Source organism: Haliaeetus albicilla, chromosome 2, assembly GCF_947461875.1.
Source record: "Haliaeetus albicilla chromosome 2, bHalAlb1.1, whole genome shotgun sequence".
Lineage (NCBI taxonomy): Eukaryota > Metazoa > Chordata > Aves > Accipitriformes > Accipitridae > Haliaeetus > Haliaeetus albicilla.
The window spans coordinates 1,134,764-1,156,481 of record NC_091484.1 but is presented as its reverse complement, the minus strand read 5'-3'; the positions used below and the strand labels follow the sequence as shown (position 1 = coordinate 1,156,481).

Below are 21,718 nucleotides of genomic sequence, written 5' to 3'. Positions count from 1 at the left end.
AGCTGCACCATTGAAACACGCACTGATAAGCTCTAAACGTGTTTTTCCTCACAGATACAGGACTCTGCTTTATTTTGGCAGGTTTCACAAATCTGCAACCCAAGCAGAGCCATCCTGTTCAGAAAGCAACACCTACCAGCCCAGGAATTTAAGACACTGCAATATGAAAAAACCATAGAGAACCACCTGCACAGACTTGTTGCCATACCTTAGGCTGAAGAAAAGAATTATCACAGCATTATCACACACAATTATCACAGTGTCAGATAGTCCTAAGGAGCTTCAAAATTTTGTTTTAATGGCACAGCCTTGCACCAATCTACAGATACTAATACTACCTATTTCTCAGCTATGTCTATCTTGGGTGTACACAAAACCAGGAAGTCAGAATGGTTCGGGAGGAGCAGTGTACTATGGTTTTCCATGTTTATGATAAACATTATACCTGTAAAACATGATACATTGTTGTCCATCTTGCTTATGTTCACCTGTTTGAAAACAGACTAGAATAACTACAACAAAGCCTTCTGCAACATAGTTGCCCACCAGAAACCGGACAAACATCAATTTACCTTAGAAATCACAAAAATCCCATGAGAAACTAGCTCTTACCATTAAGAAGCTAATTTGAAAACAAGCCAGTCAAAACAAGGAGAAAACCTTAGAACTCCACTGAGTTTTTCAAATTTATTTTTCTCTTGGTTTAAAAATCTCAATTTCTTTTTTACAATGAATTGACAAGGCGGCAGCAATACTCACACTCATGAAAGGGCCTAAACTGTTCTCTCAAATAAAAGATACTACATTAGTATCTCCAATTACCCAGAAGAAAATTCAGTTTCTTGCCAAGTGAAGATGTGCACACAGCAGTTCTTAAAATGTTTGTATTTTTTTTCATTCTGTTTCCTGCAAAGGTCTGTTACACTTAGGAAGGGTTTGATTTTGTATAAACATTTTTAAGTTGAGACGATTAACAGTAGCAGGACTGATTGATACCACCAGCCAAAGGAAGGGGGACACCGAGTGACAGTTGGATGTCAATTAACCAGGAAATCACAGCTGTGGTTCTTGGACACACAGTATGGTTTTGTTTAGATTAAAAGTTAAACACTTGTGAAACACTTATCTAGATACCTTGAACAGTTTCAAATCCTCTGTTACATCAGTTCAACAGGAATTCAGGCATATAAATTCTGTCCTTTCATGACAAACAGGTGTCATGCATTGCACCCAGACAACAGAAAAACCCCAACATGAACTGTTTCATGTAGAGACTGTACACCTTCCACCCTTCCCCTCTCCCACCACCCAGAGCAGAGACTCCGTCTGTCCTGATATGGAAGAGACAACCCCTTCGGTCAGGTCAGTTGGTCTCCCAGCGTTTGGGGAAAAAATGGCAATACCCTCTGAATGTTGTACTTAAATTACACTAAGTTGCAAGGCCTCTGTCGCAAACTGCTAAAGCACCCATCCAGTAGTTTTGCCTGAAGAAGCATTTGAAGACAGCCATAGACATATGTCTTCACATGCATGTCTCATATTAATGCTCATGTCTTCATATTAATTCTGTATTAACTACCAACTCCAGTAGACATATCTTGCTTGTTTTCACCACCTAAGAACGGTATAAGAGCACTTTACTAACGACTAAGCCAACTCTCTCACAAAGCACCGCACCTCTGTGGGGAACAGAGCAAAATTTGGTCAAAGCAGCAATGTGATTTTAGCTGATTTGAAAAACACTGACGCTTCCTTTAGCTGCGAAGTGGCCAAATATTCCCTTGACCAGAACATTCTTGATTTTTAATGACCCTCACCTTCCATAGGTTAGGCATCCTACTGCTTCCCTCTCTTCATTACAGTACTACCAGTTAAATACTTTCAGATGCTATAGAAGAAGAGGCAATATCTGCCGAAGCAGTATAAAAGCACAGTAAACACAAGCAGCTTATACTTAGTTTCTCACATCTGTGTCTCATGGAGTAATAAGGTTATAACCGTGATGTTCTAATGATGTTAAATGATGCAAAGTTATTGTTTTCCCCAAATGACATCAGCTGGTGTAAGAAAAAAGAAAACAGACGGGCTTCCGGGCATATATTCCAGGCTTCAATTATTAAGAAGTCCTTGCTGAATCATAATAAAATACAGTAACTACGCAAAATGAAAACAATTAATATGAGAATGAAAGCACTAACAATATTGAATAAACCATTATAACAACCCAGCTGACCAATCTCAGAGACGTAGAGTGGGACAATTTTAACTCTCAAGGTGGATGCAACAGTTCCCTGCATGCTACTTACTTGCATTCACATCAAAAGGCAGCCCTGGAGTATTCTGTCTGCATGAGCAGAAGCAGACATTACCTTAAGTTAAGCTTACTGCCAGCCTCAAGTCACATGGCAACACACTTGCAAACTGGAACTGCTGGTTTAACGAAAATCAGACTTCTCTCAAGACAATCCTGAAAAATCTCCATGACCAGCTCTGGCAACGACTCAACTACAGGAGCCCAGAGCTCAACTCCGCACAGTACTTTTAGTGAAATGTGTACCAATTTAAAAAAACAAAATACAGCACACAAGAAAAGCAATATGCATTTACCTTTAGTTTGGGGGCTATTGGAGTCTTCCATAGAAAGTTTCAGTTGCTGTATGAACTCACTGCCATACACACTCCTTTCTTGCCAGATGTTAAGCAATCGTTCCAAGGGCTTTTTGCAGCCCTCATCTGCTTCTCTGTTCAAAGATTAGAAAATAATTATAGTTCGGGTGGAAAATATTCCTTATGTTTTAAGAGAGCATCTTCCAAACTAGCAGCTGCATCCATTGCAATGTTTGCACGTTTGGAGAGAGTCTCTCTCATATTGTCTGAGACAAACTGTACAAAACACATTTGTGGCCAATTTTCCCCTTTTCCTGGAACCAAAGATTGCCTCAAAGTGCCCCATGTTCCCATGTTGTAAGGGCAGGAAAAGTTTTGGAGGAAGAAACTTGCTATCATTCAGTATTTGCAAGAAGAGTTACATAATACCCCCAAGTTGACATGTTTACAATTCAGAGTGTTAACTTTGAACAGTTGTTTCAGTCAGTAACATCCCAATTAAAAAGCAGGTTATTTGGATCATTACGCACTTAAATGTACTCATATAGTGCACTGAAAGTTAGACAGCCATCCAGAACAGCATACCACTAAACACACAGAACACTGAAGTTTAGTTGAGATAATAGAAATTATTATGCCATTTAGAGAAAATCTTAACTAAATCATAGTCCATTTTTGATAGGATGGTAGCTGCATCACTCTTTCCCTTTTATGTATAAAATTCTCCCTTCCTCTATCAAGGAGACTAATGATCAGATAACCATTAAAACAAGCAATACAAGAAGAAACCATGCTCAAACCAGAAGACTGATGAGAATCCAGTGGCCAAAAATATCAGCTCTTTTAAAGTCTTCTGACAATGGGGAAGAGCCATTTATTATGTGGCTTTAATAAACACATGCAACTATTCAGTTTCACTGCCCACGAACAGATCTGCAAGATCTTTTAGTAACAATTAAAATAAAGTACGTAGAAGTTGCATGCCGAGAACAAATGTGTAAAGCTGTGAGGGGCTGATTCACATACAAAGAAGTTTGCCCAAAGGGAAATATTAACACTAAACAGTTCCTAGCCACGAAGCAGTCAGAATCCAATCTCTACTAGAGAGAGGGTACAAGCATCCCTGAGACTTAAAAAAAACAAACAAAAACAAAAAAACCCACAAAAACCAAACCAACCAAACAAAAAAAACCACAACAAAAAACAAACCCACAACAAACCAACAAAATCCAATTGAATTAAACTTTGTATAATAAGAATGCAAATCTATAGAGAGAAAAGTTGAAAAAATACGTAATACAGCAACATACCTGGCAACATGAGAAAAAGCATCCACCAGAACAGATTCAAACTCCCTAGTAAATTCAGGACCTTTCCTCTTACTGTTCTGGATGACATCGTTTGCTAAATATAGGAAAGTAAGTTTCCTACTTGATTTTGCTGGGAAAGGGGGAAAAAAAAAGAAAGAAGAAAAAAAGAGAGAGAGAGAGAGTTTGTGTTTATTTCTCACTTTGTTCACTTGGAATCATTAACATGGTTTTCAAAGTTGCTTATAGCTTTTCAGTCTAAAAGCAAAGTGCAAAATATTTCCATGTTACCAAGGCAAATCAGAGGCCTTCAAGTCAAGTAGTTCTTGATCTCCTTACTTCTGCTTGGGTTTTTTTCCTAACTAATTTATGAGAGAAACATGAGCTTAATACTTTTTGTGGACAATGACACCTCACTTTTCAAGAAAGCTGCATAAGAAATAAACTTTAAATGCATGATTAAAATGAGCTTTTCTAACCTACCAGCAAATTAATATAACAATAGACTTATTTTTCATTAATTAACTTCAGGAAAAAAACTTAGTATAGAACCACTTAATTCAGAACAGAATGAAACTGTAGGAGAAAGCTATTGTGGAGACTCAAATATTTTCCAGACAATGCTGTGCCAAAGCAACATTAAATTTCTTCTGTATACCATAATTTTTCCCATCTTGACACCACCATTTTCTATTTTACTGCGGCCAGAATCGGTGGGAGATTCAGATCTCCAGACTGCACTGGCTGCAAATACGCACACACGAGGCAGAAAACAAAAGCGCTTATTTCCACAGCAGGCCAAACTCGGATCTTTCAAAAATTCATACTTAATACACTATAAATGGCAACTCCAGCGATCACATGAAAGATACTCCAGCTAGGACTTCATCAGCACCATCTGCTCCAAGGGGCTAACACTGCTGGCTACCCAGGATGAGAAAGGTGACACTGGCTGGTTTCACAGCTGCCCGTGGGGACAGGGCACCAACACTGACACTGGCAGTCTCCCTGACTTCATTATGAAGCAATTTGAGAAGTTACCAGAAGTTAACTTAAGTTAATCTGCAAGGAAAAAAAAAAAAAGGCACAAAATATTTCTGGATGATACTACCAAACCGTTTTTATAGATCTCTGCAACCACTTTTACTTTGCTTATCTCCTAATCCCTTAGCGCAATTCTGTAACGGATAGGTACTACGAATCCAAACCCGTAAAACGTAAAAGCAAAACCTACGGGCTGAACAGCCACCAACGCGCTTCACAGCCGGGGGAAAACGCTCAGTACGTCTTTGTTTTCCAACCCAGCTGCCTGGCCCGGCAGAGCATCCCCCCCCTCCCAGCTAACACCCCGCACCTCCAGCCGGCGCTTCCACCCTCTCCCCCCGAACACCCCCCGCGCCCCCCGAGAACTAACGACAGCAGCGGGAGAACGGCGGCCAGGCTCCCGCTGACCCCGAACGCCCGCCTCACGAACCTTTCGCCCTGCCGACCCCAAGAGCCCCGCGACCGCCGTGAGGAGGAGGAACCGGCCCCTCGACACCGTCTCCCTCACGGAGCGGCGGGCAGAGCCGGCGACCCCGCGTTCCGCCGGCATGCCGCCCGAGCCCGCGGCGGCGGCCCGGGGAGCGGGAAGGCGGCGGCCGACGGGCAAAGTCCGCCGGGCCCGCGTCCCGTCGCCGGGCGCCCCGCGTACCTTTGCGGAGCTCCCGGTGCCAGACGGAGACGATGGGCCCTGCGTGCTTGCGGTGGTGGATGAGCCACAGCGAGAGCGTCTGCACGCTCTGCTGGGAGTTGCTCAGCTCCGACAGCTTCTTCTCCAGCGCCGACTCCGAGAAGGAGGACATGGCGGCGGGCCGGCCCGCGCCGGGCCTGCTCCGCCCGCGGGGGAGGGCGCGACGCAGCCTCACCGACAACAAGCCGCCGCCGCCGCCACAAGATGGCCGCCCGACCTCTCACCCCGCCTCGGCGGGTCGAAGGGCAGCATCGTACGGATCGCCGGAGGGAGACGCGGCGAACCGCTACGCCCGGCACAGACCGCGCACGCCGGGCGGGGCGGGGGAGATGGAAGTACAGCGCATGCGCGGCCGCATCGCCGCGGGCCGCCGAGGCGCCATGGGAGGCGCACGCGCATCGCGAGCGCCTGGGACTTTTCTCACAGCTCTCCGCCCGCAGAGCGCCGGTGGGCGCTTTTTGTCGCGCTGCCGGGCCCGGCGTCCTGCACGTCACTTCCGGCACGCGGCCGCTCCGCTACGGGAGCAGGTAGGCGCGCCGGCCCTCAGGGGCCGCCCCGGGCCGCTGCCCTGACGGCCCCCGGCGGTCCCCCCCCCCCCTCGCCTCCCCTCAGCTGCTGCTGCCGCCCTCCCGCCGGCGCCCCAGCATGGCCGTCTTCGACACCCCCCAGGAGGCCTTCGGGGCCCTGCGCCCCGCCTGCGTGCAGCTGACGAGGGCGCAGACCATGGAGAACGTGGCCCGCCTGCAGGCCCACCTGGCAGCCGTCAGCGCCTCGGCCCTGCAGGAGCTGCAGGAGTACGTCCTCTTCCCTCTGCGCTTCGCCCTGAAGGTGCCGGGGCCCAAGCAGGAGCGCCTGGTGCAGAGCGTGGTGCAGTGCATCTCCTCCGTGCTGGCGGCAACGTGTGTGAAGAAGCAGGATCTCCTGCAGGAGCTTTTTTCTGAGCTCTGTACCTGCCTCTCTCCCCCTTCTAGCTCAAGCAACCCAGTCCCGCTGTCAGAAGAGTTAAAGCTGGCTGTAATCCAGGCACTCCACACCCTGATGCATTCAGCTTATGGGGATGTTATCTGGTCTCTGTATCAACCTTCTGCCCTTCCTCTCTTAGGATTTGCTGTATCTTTGCTCCTGGGCCTAGCAGAGCAAGAAAAAGCAAAGCAAATTAAGATCTCTGCTTTGAAGTGCTTACAGGTCCTAGTTCTGCAGTGTGACTGCCAGGAGCATCGACACCTAGATGAAGATGAGGCACAGCAATGTGGGGATTTGTTTGCTTCTTTTCTGCCTGGGATTTCCATTACGCTGTCTCGGGTTATTACTGGAGACATCAAACAAGGTCACAAATCCACCGTTTCTGCCATCAGACTCTTTTATCTGATTGTTGGCTTGGTAATGGCTGATGCGCAGCTAGCCAGAATTGCAAAGAATAAAGAAAAGCTGCCAGTGGAAGAAAGCAGAATATCAGAATTAATGGTCCATAGAGGACCTGACTGGAGTAAAAGTACTGCTGAAAAACTCTCTCTCCTCCTGCGTAAAATGGTTGAATTTTCTTCAGTTCACCCCCACTGGAAAGTGAGACTGGAGCTCATGGAACTGGTCCACCACTTACTAAGGAACTGCAGTCAGTCGCTGGTGGACTCGTTCAGTCATCTTTTAAAGGCCTTGGTAGGGCTAGTGAATGATGAAAACAGCGAAGTCCAGAGCAGGTGTAAGGAGGTTCTGCAAGGCATTGCAGAGCAGAGGATAGTAGCACAGAACAGGGCTCTTGCTGATGTCCTCTCTGAGAACCTCCATTCCCTTGCCACAGCTCTTCCTCGCCTGATGAACTCTCTGGATGACACGGGCAAGGTTTCCACTTTGAGCTTGTTGCTCGGTTATCTGAAGCTGCTAGGCCCCAAGATTAACATTGTCCTCAACTCCATATCCCACCTCCACCGACTGTCCAAAGCGCTGATGCAGGTTCTGGAGCTGGACGTGACAGATGTGAAGATAGTGGAAGACAGACGCTGTGAGGGTGTGTGCGGACCTTCGGGCTCCTTGCAGCATGGTGCGCAGAAAGGCAGATGTCAGAAGAAATACTTCCGCTTCTTCACAGAGGAGAAAATTTTCCAGCTCCTTCAGCAAGTTTGTCGTGTTCTTGGCTACTACGGGAACCTCTATTTGCTTGTGGATCATTTCATGGGGCTCTACGGTGAATCTGGCATGTACCGAAAGCAGGCAGCGATGGTCCTCAATGAGCTGATTGCAGGAGCTGCTGGAGTGGGAGTGGATGTCCTTCAGGAGAGGGAAGTTTCACTGAATGTGGATGATCTCAAAGGGTCCATAATGTCCATTCTTGATGAGTACACAGACCAGGCAAACTGGTATTTGATCACTAGCATTGATACAGAAGAAATCAGCCATGAGCACTCTGTGCAACATTCAGGACTTACTGCCCGTCCAGGAGGTGCATGCAGCAGCGTTCTCCTTCCGTCCCCAGAGCCGCACATAACGACCCGCACCATGAACAGCAACATCTGGCAGATCTGCATCCAGCTGGAAGGCGTCGGCTGCTTCGCTGCTGTCCTTGGGAAGGAGTTCCGGTTGCTTCTGCTGTCAGCTCTCTACCCTGTGTTGGAAAAGGCTGGTGACAAGACTCTGCTCATCAGTGAGACGGCACTGGGGACACTGGTAGACATATGCAAGGCCTGCAGTTATGACTCCTTGCAGTGTTTGATTAATGAGAATTCTGACTATCTGGTGAATGGGATTTCCCTGAATTTGCGCCAGCTGGCACATCAGCCACATGCTTCCCAGGTCCTGGACACTATGCTGAGGCATTCAGATGCCAGCTTGCTGCCACTGGTAGAAGACGTTATCCAAGATGTCCTGTCTGCGCTAGATCAGTCTTACAATAACCAGGCTTCCACCTTCCTCAGGGTCCTCCACTCAGTAATGACAGCTTTAGGTATCTAAATGATGTTTACTTTGCATAATTCAGTCTTACTGTAACTAAGGGTAATTGTCTTTGATCTTTTGACTTGCCATGGGAGATTTCAAGTAGCTGAGGTACTGCAGCATGATGGCAACTTTACTTTGCTTGGTGGGCCAGCTCTCAAGCAAAGATCACCAATAGCTTCCCCTCTCCACAACCAGTTTCTGTTTGTGTGGCCTGGTGACTTGCAGGAACACAGCCTTTAGTGATTGAGAAAAGATGGATTTACTGCTCCCATAAATGTTTTGTAGAAGCACATGGAGTGTATTCCTTTTTCTATCGGGGTTTCAACATTCTCATACCATCAGGGAGGTCACGGTGGTGTGGCAGCAGGTGCCGGATTCCGTAGTTCAGTCCCATGAGACTTGAGAGTCACGTTCATCTCTCAAGGAATCCATGGTGCCTTGCTGACTTGCAGGAGAGGATCGTGATTGCGTAGTGATGTATCGGTTCTTCTTTTGCAGTACGGTGGTTTGAATCGTCCTGCGGTGAGGAACACCAACAAAGGCAGACTCCCGAGTGGTGGAGCGGGACTTTGTCCCAGGGGCAGCAGGTGGTGACAAGGCAAGAAGTGGAACAATTCTTCCTTGACTATGTCAGACAGAAGCAGATTGCAGAGGGCAATCTTCCTGACACAGGGGATGAGGAGGCAGGTCAGTACTGTGCGTGACTGGAGAAGAATATGTTCAACTTGGAGAAAGACAGTGACCTGTGATGTTTCCTTTTGTCAGATGGGGGACTTGGGACCAGACTGAAAGCCTAGCACGCTCCTGACAGTCTCAGGTCTGCTTTGAGCTGACCTTAGCTCATGTAAGGTGCTGCTGGGTGTTCTTGCTTTGTTCTGTGCAGGGTGGGGAGTGAAATGCTTGCAGATCAAGGCTTGTCTAGCTCTAAGACACAAGCACACTCTGTTTTTCCTTACCTCATAACAGGTCATCTGGGTTCAGGACCCAGTTTCCTCTTTCCAGGATCCTACACCATTTTCCTCACCCTCCCTTGGGAATCTCTACCATTTTCTCCCGGCTAATGATGCCACCACTCCCTTCTCACTTGGCCTTGGCAGGCCCTGCAGACATTCATACAGGGAGCTTTTTAGTCTTTACTGGGCTATGCTGCAATCCTGACCTTTAAATACTTCATCTTTAAATACCCAGGCTTTTCATTTTTAATAAAAATCAATGGGAAATAAGTCCATGGTGAAGGGAGACTGCAAATGTCAGACCAACTGCATTGTCCAGTAAAGAAAGCAAATCTTCCCTGTCCCACACTCTTAGCAGAACTCAAGCGTAGACTTCACTGTATCTAAATATGTTAAAAAATGCCCAAGGCCTCATTTGAGAATTTGCAGAGTAGTTGTGGGTGGGTATTGTGATCTCCCAGGACTTCCAAGTCATTTTCATGGCTTCAGTAATGGTTTTGTCTCCCAGATGAGGTTCTCCCCCTTGCTGAGCCGGAGCCAAACAACTCTGACACAGAAGGAGAAACACCACTGCCAAGCCATGCTCAACTGGCCAAAGATGTGATGGAGAGGTGCATCCACTTGCTGTCTGATGGGAACCTCCGAGTGCGGCTGAAGGTTAGTAAATGCCAGCTTTGAGGGGACAGGTGGTGCCCACGAAGGGGGCCGGTAGTTTGTCAACATGTGCACGATGCATGTTGGGCTTCCCACCATAACGAGGTTAGTGCTGCCATATGCTCATTCAGGACAGACCCTCCACGTCTAGCAAGAGAAAGTGAGACGGTTTTCTGGGAGTAGTCTGGTTTAGGAATGGCAGCCAGGCTGAACAGAACCTTAAGGGTGGCTTTGTATCAGGCACCTTCCCTTGATGCTTGTGATAGTCAAATCTTGTGCCTCAGCCTTTGGTGGAGGAAGCAGAAGCATCTTTCTCCCATCTAGGCCTCCCATCCCCCTTCCTCAGACTGTAGTGCACAGGCTGATGAACATTTTTGAAGTTCCTGGGGTGATGATAAGCAGGGCTAAAAGCCTGGTTTTTTTGTTGGTTTTTTTTTTTTAATTATGAAAATCCTTTGAAGGTGGCCTCCTTTTAAACTGCAAAGCGAGACAGAAAATGCAGCAATGAGGCATAACACAGATTCTTACCACAGAGGCCCCAGCCCTACCAGGTGATCCTGCTGCCATGCCACAGGAGCGGTAGGGTCCTAGTGCACACACAGCTCAGCCTGCAGGATCGGGCCAGGAATCATGCCCTGGTTCCAGCCCTGCTCTGTAGCCCAGCCAGCTATGTCACTGTGCAACTTGTCCCTTTCCAAATGGGCCTGTGCTCCGTGCACTGTTCAGTTATCCCAGTTCATGCCGAGCTAAAACCATACCCTTTTATATTAAAACCCTCCTTTCTCCTGGCTCCCCGGCGTGACACTGCGGATCCACCTGAATGCCTGGTGCTGCAGCGCTCTGAAAGTCTGTTACCTACCCCTCCTGCCCAGGTCCTGGATGTGCTAGAGCTCTGCGTAACTGCGCTGCATCCTCACGGAAACCATCTGCTTCCCATGGCTCATCGTGTCTGGCCAGCTCTCGTCACCCGGCTGATTAGTGATGACCCTCTGGCAGTGCTCAGAGCCTTCAAGGTACAGCAGCAAATCTCTGCCAACAGCCTTCAAGCTGGTGCTTAGAAGGCAAGTGGCTCAGGCATTGCTGTGGCTTGTGAGAGAAGCACTAAGCTTGTGGAGTGATTTTGAAACGTGGTTTGGAACACAGGGTCACCACCCTGCAGTGAGTAGGCTTGTACCACTCCCACTGCAGCTTGTCCGCAGATAAAACCTTGACACTGTTCCTGGGGGAAAGAGCAATTTAGTGATTATTGCAGGGAAGCAGAAAACAGTTCTTTTACAGTCTAAGCAGCTGTCAGAGGCACCATATAGTGCAACTTGCCCTTGCTGGAGCCACAGTCTCAGCACCCCCCTTTGTAAGTCTTAGACTGAAGCGAAGGAATTGTTTCATGATTGAGGCATTTGCAGGGGAGGGGAGAGGTTAAGCAAAGACTTAGCCTCATAATAACATTATTAAAGAGCTCCTGACCATGTCAGCTGACTGCATTCTCTTCCTGACTCACAAGTTAGACAATAAAGCATGTTTCCAGAGGTTGCCAGCCCCAGGGTTTCACAGGGCTTCCTCTGCTGTGCAGAATGAGATTCATTTTAGAATCCTTCAGTGTGAATAAAAGGAGAGTTTTGATTTGCCAAATTCAGGAAGCCATAGAATTTCAGAGTAGCAATACCTCACATGTGCCTGTCCTAAAAGAAGGGAGAGATCGCTACACAAAAAATAATTAGCTCTTGAAAAGTTCAAGGGACTGTTACAATTAGCACTGAGTTTTGGTTTTGTTATAAGAAATCCCCCAGGAGTGTCTTCCTTCCTAAATCTCAGGACAGGAAGCCTAGTGTCGGTGTAAGCCAAACACAACATAACCAGCATCTCAGTCCTGCACACTGAGACCACAAGCTTAGTGAAGTTCCAAGAGAGAACAGTGTTCTGGCCATGTGGGTTGGCCCCATGGATCTCCCCTTCATTTTTATATGCGTTTAAGGCCATTCTCTAAGCCACTTTGGTTTTTATCCTGGGCACACACCAGTAGTGCTGGGTGCCCTATGCTGTAGCCCGTTGGCCTTTCCGTTCACTGGCATGGTTGTAAAGATGGACTGTTTCCACCACAAAGGTGATTTGTATTTTAATGGCGTTTTCCATCAGAGACTCCTCTAGCAATTCTGAATAAGGCTTCACAAGCTACTCTTACCTTTACTGTGCTAATGAGAGAAGGGCAGTCCCAGAAGGTTAGCCATGTGAAACTGAAGAGCTGGGTGCAGGTCAGTCGGCCTGTCGATCGAGCATTCGCCTTCTGTTCATTATGGGAAACTGTAGCAGGTATGGTCATATTGCTCTCAGCTGCAAAAAAATTATCAAGGCAGAATGGATGCCTTATCCCCCAAGCTGGTGCAGATTGCTGAGCTCCTCCCAGACCTGTAAGTGCACTTAGCCTCCAGTAACTGACATTTCTTCATTAGGTGCTGTGTACCCTGGCTCAAAAGTGTGGGGACTTTCTGAGGCAGAGATTCTCCAAAGATGTCCTGCCTAAGCTGACCAGTTCCCTCCTCAGCCAAGCCCCAGCAAGTGCCAGAGCTGGGCCTGTGTACAACCACACGCTTGCCTTCAAGTTGCAGCTGGCTGTGTTGCAGGGACTGGGTTCTCTGTGCGAGAAGTTGGACATGGGTGAGTACCAGGGAAAGTATAGGTTGTACGAGATCTCTGCTGGACTTACCTCTTCTCTTTTCATCTCAACTGACCAGGCCTGCACTTGCTTCTTACCCTTCTGCTTTCCCATGGAATTGATTTCCTGATCTTCTCCAGCCTCATCCCATTCAGGTCTTGCTGGGCCTTAATCTGTCCTCTTTCAGAGCTCTGTAAAGAGGGGCTGGTTGCTCTTTACTCCCCAAGAGGCAAATGGGAGAGATTTCCAGCACCTTGCAGAATCTAACTGCTCATCTCACTTGTGCATGAGAAGTGTGTATGGAGTGGAGTGCCTGGGTTGCTGCAGCTAGGCCTGTTGGGCCATGCTTTGTTCTTAATTAACTGAAGAACTGGAGCCCAGATAAGACTTCTGGCTAACTTGCCTGGTTCCGTTTTGAGGCACCTCTCTGGGTGACCCTTTAAATGCAGCACAGCACATTCTTCTACTGAATGAAACTCTCTGAAATTCTCCTAGGTTAAATTTCTGGAGCTGACTTTGATGAGGGAGAAGGTTTGCTGGCTAGTTGCTCTTTTCCTCTCTCAATGCCCTTGATTGCTTTCCCACCTTTGCAGCAAGATGCTTAAGAGGTGAGGTCAGAAGAGTTCTGGGTCAGACAGTTCAAAGGCTCAGAAGCCTCTTGCTGCCAATTTAGAGCTGGTTCTGTTAAGCAGCAGCTGCGGAGTAGGTTACCTCCTACCCTTCTTTTCTGTTCCATTTCTGCAGGTGAGAGTGACCTGAATAAAGTGGCAGATGCCTGCCTGATTTACCTCAGTGCCAAGCAACCCATGAAATTGCAAGAAGCTGCCCAGAGGTAATGTCTCTTAAATGCAGGTGTATCAGGTGTACAAATAATGTGGGACAGAGGGAGCATGGTAACCCCTTTCCTCTTGCACCTTTCCAGTTCCTCCCTCTGGCAGGTTTGAGTCCTGTACAAAAAGGGTCTCTAATGGAAGTTAACTCCTTTCTCTGGTGAAGTATCATTTACTACCCAAAATTAGCTAGAGAGGTTAGCTTGCCCACAAGTTACAGTTGACTTTCAGATTTCCTTGCAGTGCATTTGGGGACAGAGGGGGAAGATGTGATACTTGCTTTTTTTCTAACTGTCTCCTATGCTAGAATACTTAGGGGTCTTGGCCCACTGGTGGCATAAAACTGCAGAGACAGCTATGCAAGAGGATGTGCCAGATATTCCTATATATTTTATCACTTAATACCTTCTGCACGCTGGGGGATTTACTTCTATTATCCTTCCATTTTCCCTGGGCCCCTGTGATCACGTCAACCCAGGCTCTGCTAGGTGGACCAGAGTTTGTCTGGGAAGCTGTCAGTCTTGGCACCAGTCTTGCTGCTCTGAGAAGGCTGGGAGACATTAAAAGAGCACAAACAGTTTAGGTGAACACACATCAGCTCTATGAAGTGTTGACAGACATACTTTGCTGCTTGGTGTACAAAATCCTGCTCAGCGCGTTCCTGCTGTCAGGATAAGAAATCACTATTGTCATATGTTGTCACCTGGAAACAAGGCCAGAGATTTCAGGAGACGAAACGAGTCCAGTTACAGAACATGGAAAGTGAATAAGAAAGCTGTGCACCTCTGTCTCTGCTGAAGGACAGGGGTAAAAGCCCCCCTCTTTCTGTAAGGCCAACCTTGCCCTCCCCTGAGGGGAGAGGAAGCCAGCGGTGAGCAGGTTCAGCAGGCACTGCGGATTTCAGAGGGCAGGCTGTTGAACAGGGAAGAGCTGCCTGTTCCCTTTCACCTGAGCGCAGGCCTCCCAGGGGGGTGCAGGGGGTGAAGGGCTTTTGTGTGGCTGGGCAGCAGTTTAGAGGGAGAATGCTCTCAGAAGCTGTAGCCGTACCTTTGTTTGGATTCCTGCACTGGTGAGAGTAGGTTTATTTTTACCTTAGTGGCTTTTATTGCATCGCAGCAGGCTTCAGCAGCATTTGTTCTGCAAAGGGGTTCTTCACTGTAGGCTTGCATACCTTAATACAATAAAGCGTTCATCTGTGTAAGCAATGCTGGAATGGAAAGCAGAACGCCAGGGTTTATCTAGATATTTGGAATCTTAAGCTTTTAAATCATTAACAAAACAGTCTGAAAAGCTGTGCAATTTCCCCCCACAGCAGGGGTGGGGGGAAATACTGAATTAGCCCTATGATGTGATAGAAGCTATATTATGAAGCAACCTCACTGTTGTTGGAGGAAAAGGGCAGCAAAGTTCAGGGCAAGTAACATTTTTCTCCTGTATATTATTTTTATTCTATTTTAAGGGAGAAATACCACGTTACACCACTCCCCCCATGCCCTTGATGCACCATACATTACATATTTCACTGAACAAAGCAAGGTCTTCTGTGGACAGCTTTCTCATGTGTAGCTCTGTTGGCCAGACACATATATGCACTGAGGCATGCATCATGTCTGGCCTGATGTTAACTATCCATATGGCAGCACTTGTAGTTTTCCTTTTTTTCCTTTTGGTTTTTTTTTTTAGTTTAGTCCTGTCTGATCCCTGATCTTGGAGCCCAGATGGATCAGAGTTAAACATATATCAATCACTTTTAACTATAGTACACATGATAAGAGGTTTCAGCTTGGAAAAGTCAAAATTAGTTTGTACCATAACAATTGGCTCCAGCACCAGGATAAGAATCACTACTCTACCATGCTTCAGTTTCCTTTCTCCAGCTGCTTAACTACCAGAGTCCTGTAAGCTCCAGTCTTTTTCCTTGCTCTGCATGTGCCTGAAAGTAATCCTGCAAACTGACACAGGTTGTCACATGTAAGGCCCTTTCCATCTAGACAAGGGCAATGTTATCAGCCTGATACATGAAAAATTCTGCATTTTAAATGCTTCTAAAAACAGATAGACCAGAACTAATCTTAGCCACAGCCTGAGTGCCAACATACGTCACATAACTCAGCTTTATCACTGCAGAAATCATACAAGGTAAAAAGATGTTTGGAATCAGCTTGCCATGTTGATTTATACTAACTGGCCTTTGCTCAGCCTTTTGGATTCTTATTCAACTCATGAGTTGTGACCTGCCAAGAACAAGGTTAGGTCTTACAAAGTCAGCTGTAGCACCAGTAACTCCCTGCACTAAGTGAGGACTCTGTAGGTATGGGAAGGGCTAAGCAGGAATTTTTGGCTAAGGTGTGGACACATACACACAAAAAAAAAAAAAAGGGGGGGGGAGTTTTGGCTGTTGTCCAGGAATGTTACCATGCCCCAAGGAGGATGCTTAATCCCATTTATGGGATGCTGTAGTTTTATTAAACAAACCAGTGGGAGTAAGTGAATTTTGTAACTGCAGCTTCATGCAATACTCAACAGGCAAAAACAGATGCTGGGGAAAAAAAAAAATCTGAGGAAGAGAAAATGGGACAATAGGCTTTATTATAAGATGACTGCTGGGAATATTCCAGGAGAAGACTATTATCCAAAGTTTAAAAAAAAAAAACAAAAGCAACAAAACAAAACCACCAACAAAAAAAACCCAAAACCTACTGAAGAAGAGTTTGGGAAAGCCAGGGAACACTAAATATGTCTTTGCTTTCATTGAAAATAAGGCAGTGCAACTGCAGGTAAAGTGACCAGAAACACTTGAACAGCTAAGGGGTGGTGGTGCGGGGCTCAAAGATTAGGAACAAGGTGGGGGGAAGATGGTGTAAACTGAAAGTCATAATATGTAAATCTGAGCTTCTCATCAGTTTATTAAGTTGCATCATCCCTGACAAGCTTTTCACTCCAGGGAAAAAAAACTCTGAAGGAAAAGAAATTAAGAAATTGTCATTGGCCTGTGTCAACACTTCACAAGTAGTTCTGCATTTTTTCATTTGAAGTGACTGTTTTGAAATTTATACTTAATTCCTAATAAATGTTTATAGCCTGTGAAGTTTACCATTTGACCTTTCAGTCAGCAGTCTGGATAGGAATGGAGTTTTTTCCAGGATGCAGAAATAATTTCCCCAGTTCTTACTGAAGTCTGTGGTGAACTGTATCAGTTAAACAGTCAGCAGAGATACAAAAGCCAGAAAGACTTGTCCTTTTGCCAGCCTGTTCACTGTGCCATGGCTTTGCTTAGAGCTTGGGAAAAGACAAGGCAACAGAATAGCCAAATTCTGCTCTTTGCTAGTAGAATAAGTTGTTTAGCATAACTGGAACAAATATGAGCTATTTTTGGACCTTTTTAGATACCAAAGTTGATTATGGAGCATACCTCTTTTGGTTTGATTGTGTAGTTTATTGGATACTTAGTGACAGCTGTCATTCACAAGCTGGGCTGAAGTACACTAAAACAGCCACCTGCACAAGGCAAAATTCAATAAAATGATATTTAAGTTAAAAAAAAAGCAACAACAGAAAACAAACCTGGATTAACCCCAGGATTCTTTGCCATGGAAACAGGTTGCTTAGAAACTACCCCAGAGTTAGTTTGAAAATGTAAAAGTCAAGTTGTTCTTTAAGCCGCACAGCACTCCAGGTTATCAGGAGATAATCACACCCCCAGGCCATTACGGGCACAAGAGGCAGTGGAGTTCTCCAGGGACCAGCTAATCTCTTGAGGGTTGCTCTCACCAGAGCAGCTGATTGGGAAGAGGTTGGAGAGCAGAGTATCTTTGCTGTGAATATAAGAGGTAAAGTAGTGCATGTGCTGAAGAAGCAGAAGTCAGCTGAATAGTATTGCCTGTTCCCATGTTTACCTCACAGTGATTCATCTTTCTCACCCCATCCTATCTACCCCAGCCATAAGGAGCGAGGATTATTTCTGTGCAGCTGCCCACCAGCATCAGCCCATCATAAGCTAGGGGAAACCACTGGGACCTGCTGTTTGCTGGCAGGCAGACAGCTGCACGCTCACGCTGTCATGGCCAAGCGAGCACCAGGACAGCACTGGCAGCCGGCAGGGCTGGGAGAACTGGTGCAGGGATGTCAGCCGGTGCAAGCTCTAGACCCTGCCCCAGCGAGCCTGCCTGCACTTTACTCAGTCTGGCACCCAGAAGGCTGGCGCTCGGGTCCAGCCAGTCCTCCCTTTTCCAGTCAGCAGAGTAGCAGTAACAAAGCCAGGGGAGCGGAGAGCCCCATGAGCTCACCTGCCTCTGGCCATCCCCCAGAAAGAAGGCACATTGCTGATGCAGTTGTTGCCAAGCACGGCTATCGCTTTGGAGCACGTTCACACAGGGTTCCTCTGGAGCAGACAGATAGGCACTGCAAGCAATTTCAGGAGGGGACACTGCCAACAGCTTGCACTGACAACGTCTTCCCTAATGGCTGTTCAGAGACCTGCACTGAGAGAGACAGGCAAATGGCTAATGGCAGGCAGGCAAAAGCAACAACTTTGGCTACTCATGGAGTAGCAAGTAATACAGTCACAAGATCGTTGTGAAGAGGTGAGAGCGCTTTCTAGTGCCTCCATCTCATTTCTGTGCTTTTTCAGGTTACCCATGGCACTGCACTTGCTTTCAGAGTAGAGCTTCTAAAAGGGATTTCTGCCTGCAGAGGAAGCAAGCTCACTTTAGGGATCAAAGTTCTTCAGGGAAAAGTTTTGACAGCATCAAGTCTGGATTTTCTGTGGCTTTTGTAGCAGGTGATCTTTGATTTTAGAGAGGGGAGTTCTGTCCTGTGCTTCTTGGGGGAACAGACAGACCTACCATGACTTCCCATTACCTTGCCCAGCTGTTGTTCTCCTCATGGCCCCATGATTTCAGTGGAAACTAGAGACCTGAAGATGGTGGCTAGGCATTTACTGAGGTCTGGGAAAGCTGACCCATAAGTTTGGCAAGTGCTGAGTACCCTTCACGCTCATAATCTCTGTGGGAGCACAGAGTACTCAGCACCATGCAGGAGGAGGCCTTGCAGTGCTGTTAGGGCAGCCTGCAAATTCTAGTTTTATTTTGTACATGGCACAGCCAGAGAACTTAATATCGGTTAAGCCTAATACACCTTCTGTGCATTAAACCCTGACACAGACCTAGCTAAGCCCAAAGGTTACAGACAATGAGAACTGGCAGGAAGAAATGAGTAAGTGTAGGTCATGCAAATCAGCCATTTGCTCTTTTGCTCCTAGGAGCCTCCTGCTCTCCAGCAGGATTCTCCACAGCATCTTTGTTACAGCAACTCACAGCTGGAGTCAAAAGTGTGAAGTGCATTCTCAAAAGTCAAATCCCCCATCTTAGGTGAGGTGTTGAAATTCAAAGTGAAAACCATCAACACAGCAGTAAAGCATTTGAGGAAGTTGTCATTCCTCTCTTCCTCCATTCTATTGTTAATGAAGGTGGGGTTTTGTTTTTTTAAGAAAATAAAATCCTGCTTTGTGAAAGGTGCTGTGCAGAAGGAAGAAATTTGGAGGCAGCTAATAAGGATTAGGGATGAGGGGAGACCTCACATAAGCAAAAAGCCCTCAATACAGCATTCAACTTTACTCATGGCCCAGCCTGGACAGCTGTCCAGAAGTACCCTTATTTTTACCAGCTCCGAAAAGGGAGACAAGTCCAGATGGGTTGACCCTCTCACTCCCCAAAAAAAAGAGAGGGTGGTGAACAACATATACAACTTCTTTTAAGAGCTCTGCAGGAGTGATTGTCCAAAACATACCAGATATAAGTAGCACGTGCAATACTCTGCAGTCACCTTTGCAGCACTTGGGACAGGCTGATTTAGAAAGGCTTTTGCCAGCATCAGCCCATGATGCTGAGACCAAAGCCTGGGTCAGTTTTTCACCAGCTGCTTGTTTGATGTCGATAACTTTCTGTGTAGCATAATAACTATTTTTCTCCCACTTGCCAGTAGATGTGAAACCACTGAACTGTCTTCTTTTGGGCACAGGAGCCATTTTAATGGCTCTCTCTAATGAGCCTCCAAGTCTGTTCAGCTGTCAGGGGTTGCAGACAACATCAGAGCTTTCCATAGCTCTCTGTTAATGACCCAGTTGGGTGCCAATCAAAAGGCCTTCTCCTTACTCTTCTTTCCTTTCTTCCCATTGTTTTCCAAAGTGTTTTCCTCCACTTAATGCATGTGGACCCTGACAGCACCTGGCTCCTCCTGAACGAGGTCTGCTGCCCTCACCAGTATGAACCCCCTCACATCAGCCTGCGGCCTGTGAAGCTAAGTGGGATGGGGAGGCAGCGGAATGAGTTCACCGACAACGTGCTGCTCCTGCTGGAGAAGCTGCAGCAGCAGGAGAGTGTGATGCAGCAGGAGAGTGTGATGCCGCAGGCTGGCACACAGGAGGCATCTCCTCCTTGACAGACCTACACAGCAGCTGGGAGGGGAAGAAGGAACTGCTGGGATAGAACTCACCTGGAAAAATCCCATCATTCAGGCCCTGGGGGCAAAGGAAGGATTGCCCAGTCTGGGGCACTGGCTGAGATGTCCTCCCCATGGGCAGAAGTTTTATTTTTTTTAAACAGTGTTTGAGGATGAGGTGGGTACATTGCCCTGATTCCTCCAGACTTGTACTTCTCTGCACATGGTGCTGGAGCTAAGTCCAAGGGTCATAACACATCTATTTCAAGTTCTTCAGTACAAAGAGTCATTTTCCAGAAATGACTTCCCAACACTCAATCCTTGGGTGGTGCCCCTTCAGCACCCCCTCCACACCCCTCTGACCTCCTCACAACTGTGATACTCCCTCCTGTTCTCAGCTGGACAATGATTGCCAACTCAAAACAAAAGCTTTTTCTGGCCTTAACCCTTCCCAGGGAGAGAATCCAGTTTGGGGTGCGTTAAAAATATTTTCTTTTTAAAACCAGTTAATACCAGAAAAAGTTAAAATGCATTTTCAATAAATTCCTCATCAGTATTACTGGCAAGAACACCACGTCCTCTTAGAAACATCAAGGCCATTCCTTGTAGCTGCATTTTGCTAAGACTGGCTGCTGAGACTGGCCAAATGCATTGTGCTCCCTGATTCCCACCACTGAGAGAGGTTCTTTAGAAAAATGGCCAGCCCTGATTTACAACTTGCAAGTGATTTAAGACTCCTCCTTGTTCCCAGATTGCCTGCTATTCTCACAGGCCATTTCTTAGACCTCTCAGATTTTTAACACCCACCCCAAGGAGAACTAGATGAAATATCTACCTGTGCCCCAGTACTGCCTCCCAGGTGGGTACGTACGTGGTCAGACAATGCAGGTGGTGACATTAGGTGTGAGCACAGTGGTGCCACAGTTTGCTTGAGCAGGTATAGCACAATGCAGCGAGCGGAGAGGATGACTAGTCTTTGGGGTCTCCTTGCTGCCCCTGCCACAGAGCCTCCCCTCCAGAACACAGCACAGGCTCACCACTCGCCTGGAAGCTGCTGTACCATACTCCAGCTCCCGAGTCCTCCAGGCTCCGTCCCCAGAGATGGTCTGCAGGTGCTGTTTTACCTGGCTGCTCCCAGACCACGCCATCTCCCGGATTCGTCAGCTTCACCCAGAGTGACTTCTGGCAGCAGGCTGCTTCCTGGCACTTGTGAAAGCTTTATGCTAGTAAAGCAAAAGGACAGATTTTGACTGTAGATTTGTAAGAAAGCTCAGAAATGCAAAAACCAAAGCAATAAACTGATTGTTACATGGAACAGGCTTTGTGCATCACTGTTGGGGATCCTGGGTGAGCGTCCAAACACCATCTCAACTGTTGGAAGCAAGGGCACTGCTACCCATGCCCACACCCCCCTCAGCTGAGGCTATCTCCTCTTGTCTCCCTGGTTTTGTTCAGGCTTTCCTCCTGGTTGCTTCCCCAGGAAAGACACAAGTCAGTGGCTTTTTTACCAGGTAGGACAGGACTGCAGTTCAGCTTTTACCCTTTTATGCTTTTTTTTTACCATATATTCAGTGCTTAACATTGGGTTGGATTTTGTACAAAGGAACCCTTCAGAG

The 21,718-nt window shown here is 46.9% G+C and overlaps 2 protein-coding genes across 6 annotated transcripts in view; one reads left to right on the top strand and one right to left on the bottom strand.

The window, feature by feature from the left end:
• The window catches only part of RPRD1B (regulation of nuclear pre-mRNA domain containing 1B), a 39,856-nt gene extending 33,946 nt beyond the window's left edge, over positions 1-5,910 (bottom strand). For all 4 annotated transcript variants that reach the window (XM_069801219.1, XM_069801227.1, XM_069801243.1 and 1 more), the window contains exons 1-3: positions 5,608-5,910; positions 3,918-4,047; positions 2,608-2,741 (exon numbers count right to left, since the gene is read on the bottom strand). In XM_069801219.1, coding sequence (XP_069657320.1) covers positions 2,608-2,741; positions 3,918-4,047; positions 5,608-5,758 — 415 coding nt within the window. In that variant the 5' untranslated portion in view covers positions 5,759-5,910. The remainder of the gene's footprint in view (positions 1-2,607; positions 2,742-3,917; positions 4,048-5,607) is intronic.
• Positions 5,911-6,042: 132 nt separating this feature from the next.
• TTI1 (TELO2 interacting protein 1) lies at positions 6,043-21,417 on the top strand. Of its 2 annotated transcripts, XM_009925190.2 has the most exons (7): positions 6,043-8,584; positions 9,076-9,264; positions 10,039-10,187; positions 11,057-11,197; positions 12,632-12,836; positions 13,579-13,666; positions 19,850-21,417. In XM_009925190.2, the coding sequence occupies exons 1-7, from the start codon at positions 6,292-6,294 to the stop codon at positions 20,100-20,102; spliced, it is 3,318 nt and encodes a 1,105-aa protein (XP_009923492.2). In that variant the 5' UTR covers positions 6,043-6,291; the 3' UTR covers positions 20,103-21,417. The 2 variants fall into 2 exon arrangements, with proteins under 2 accessions (XP_009923492.2, XP_069657291.1); XM_069801190.1 differs by lacking the exon at positions 11,057-11,197.
• The last annotated feature ends 301 nt before the right edge of the window (positions 21,418-21,718 follow it).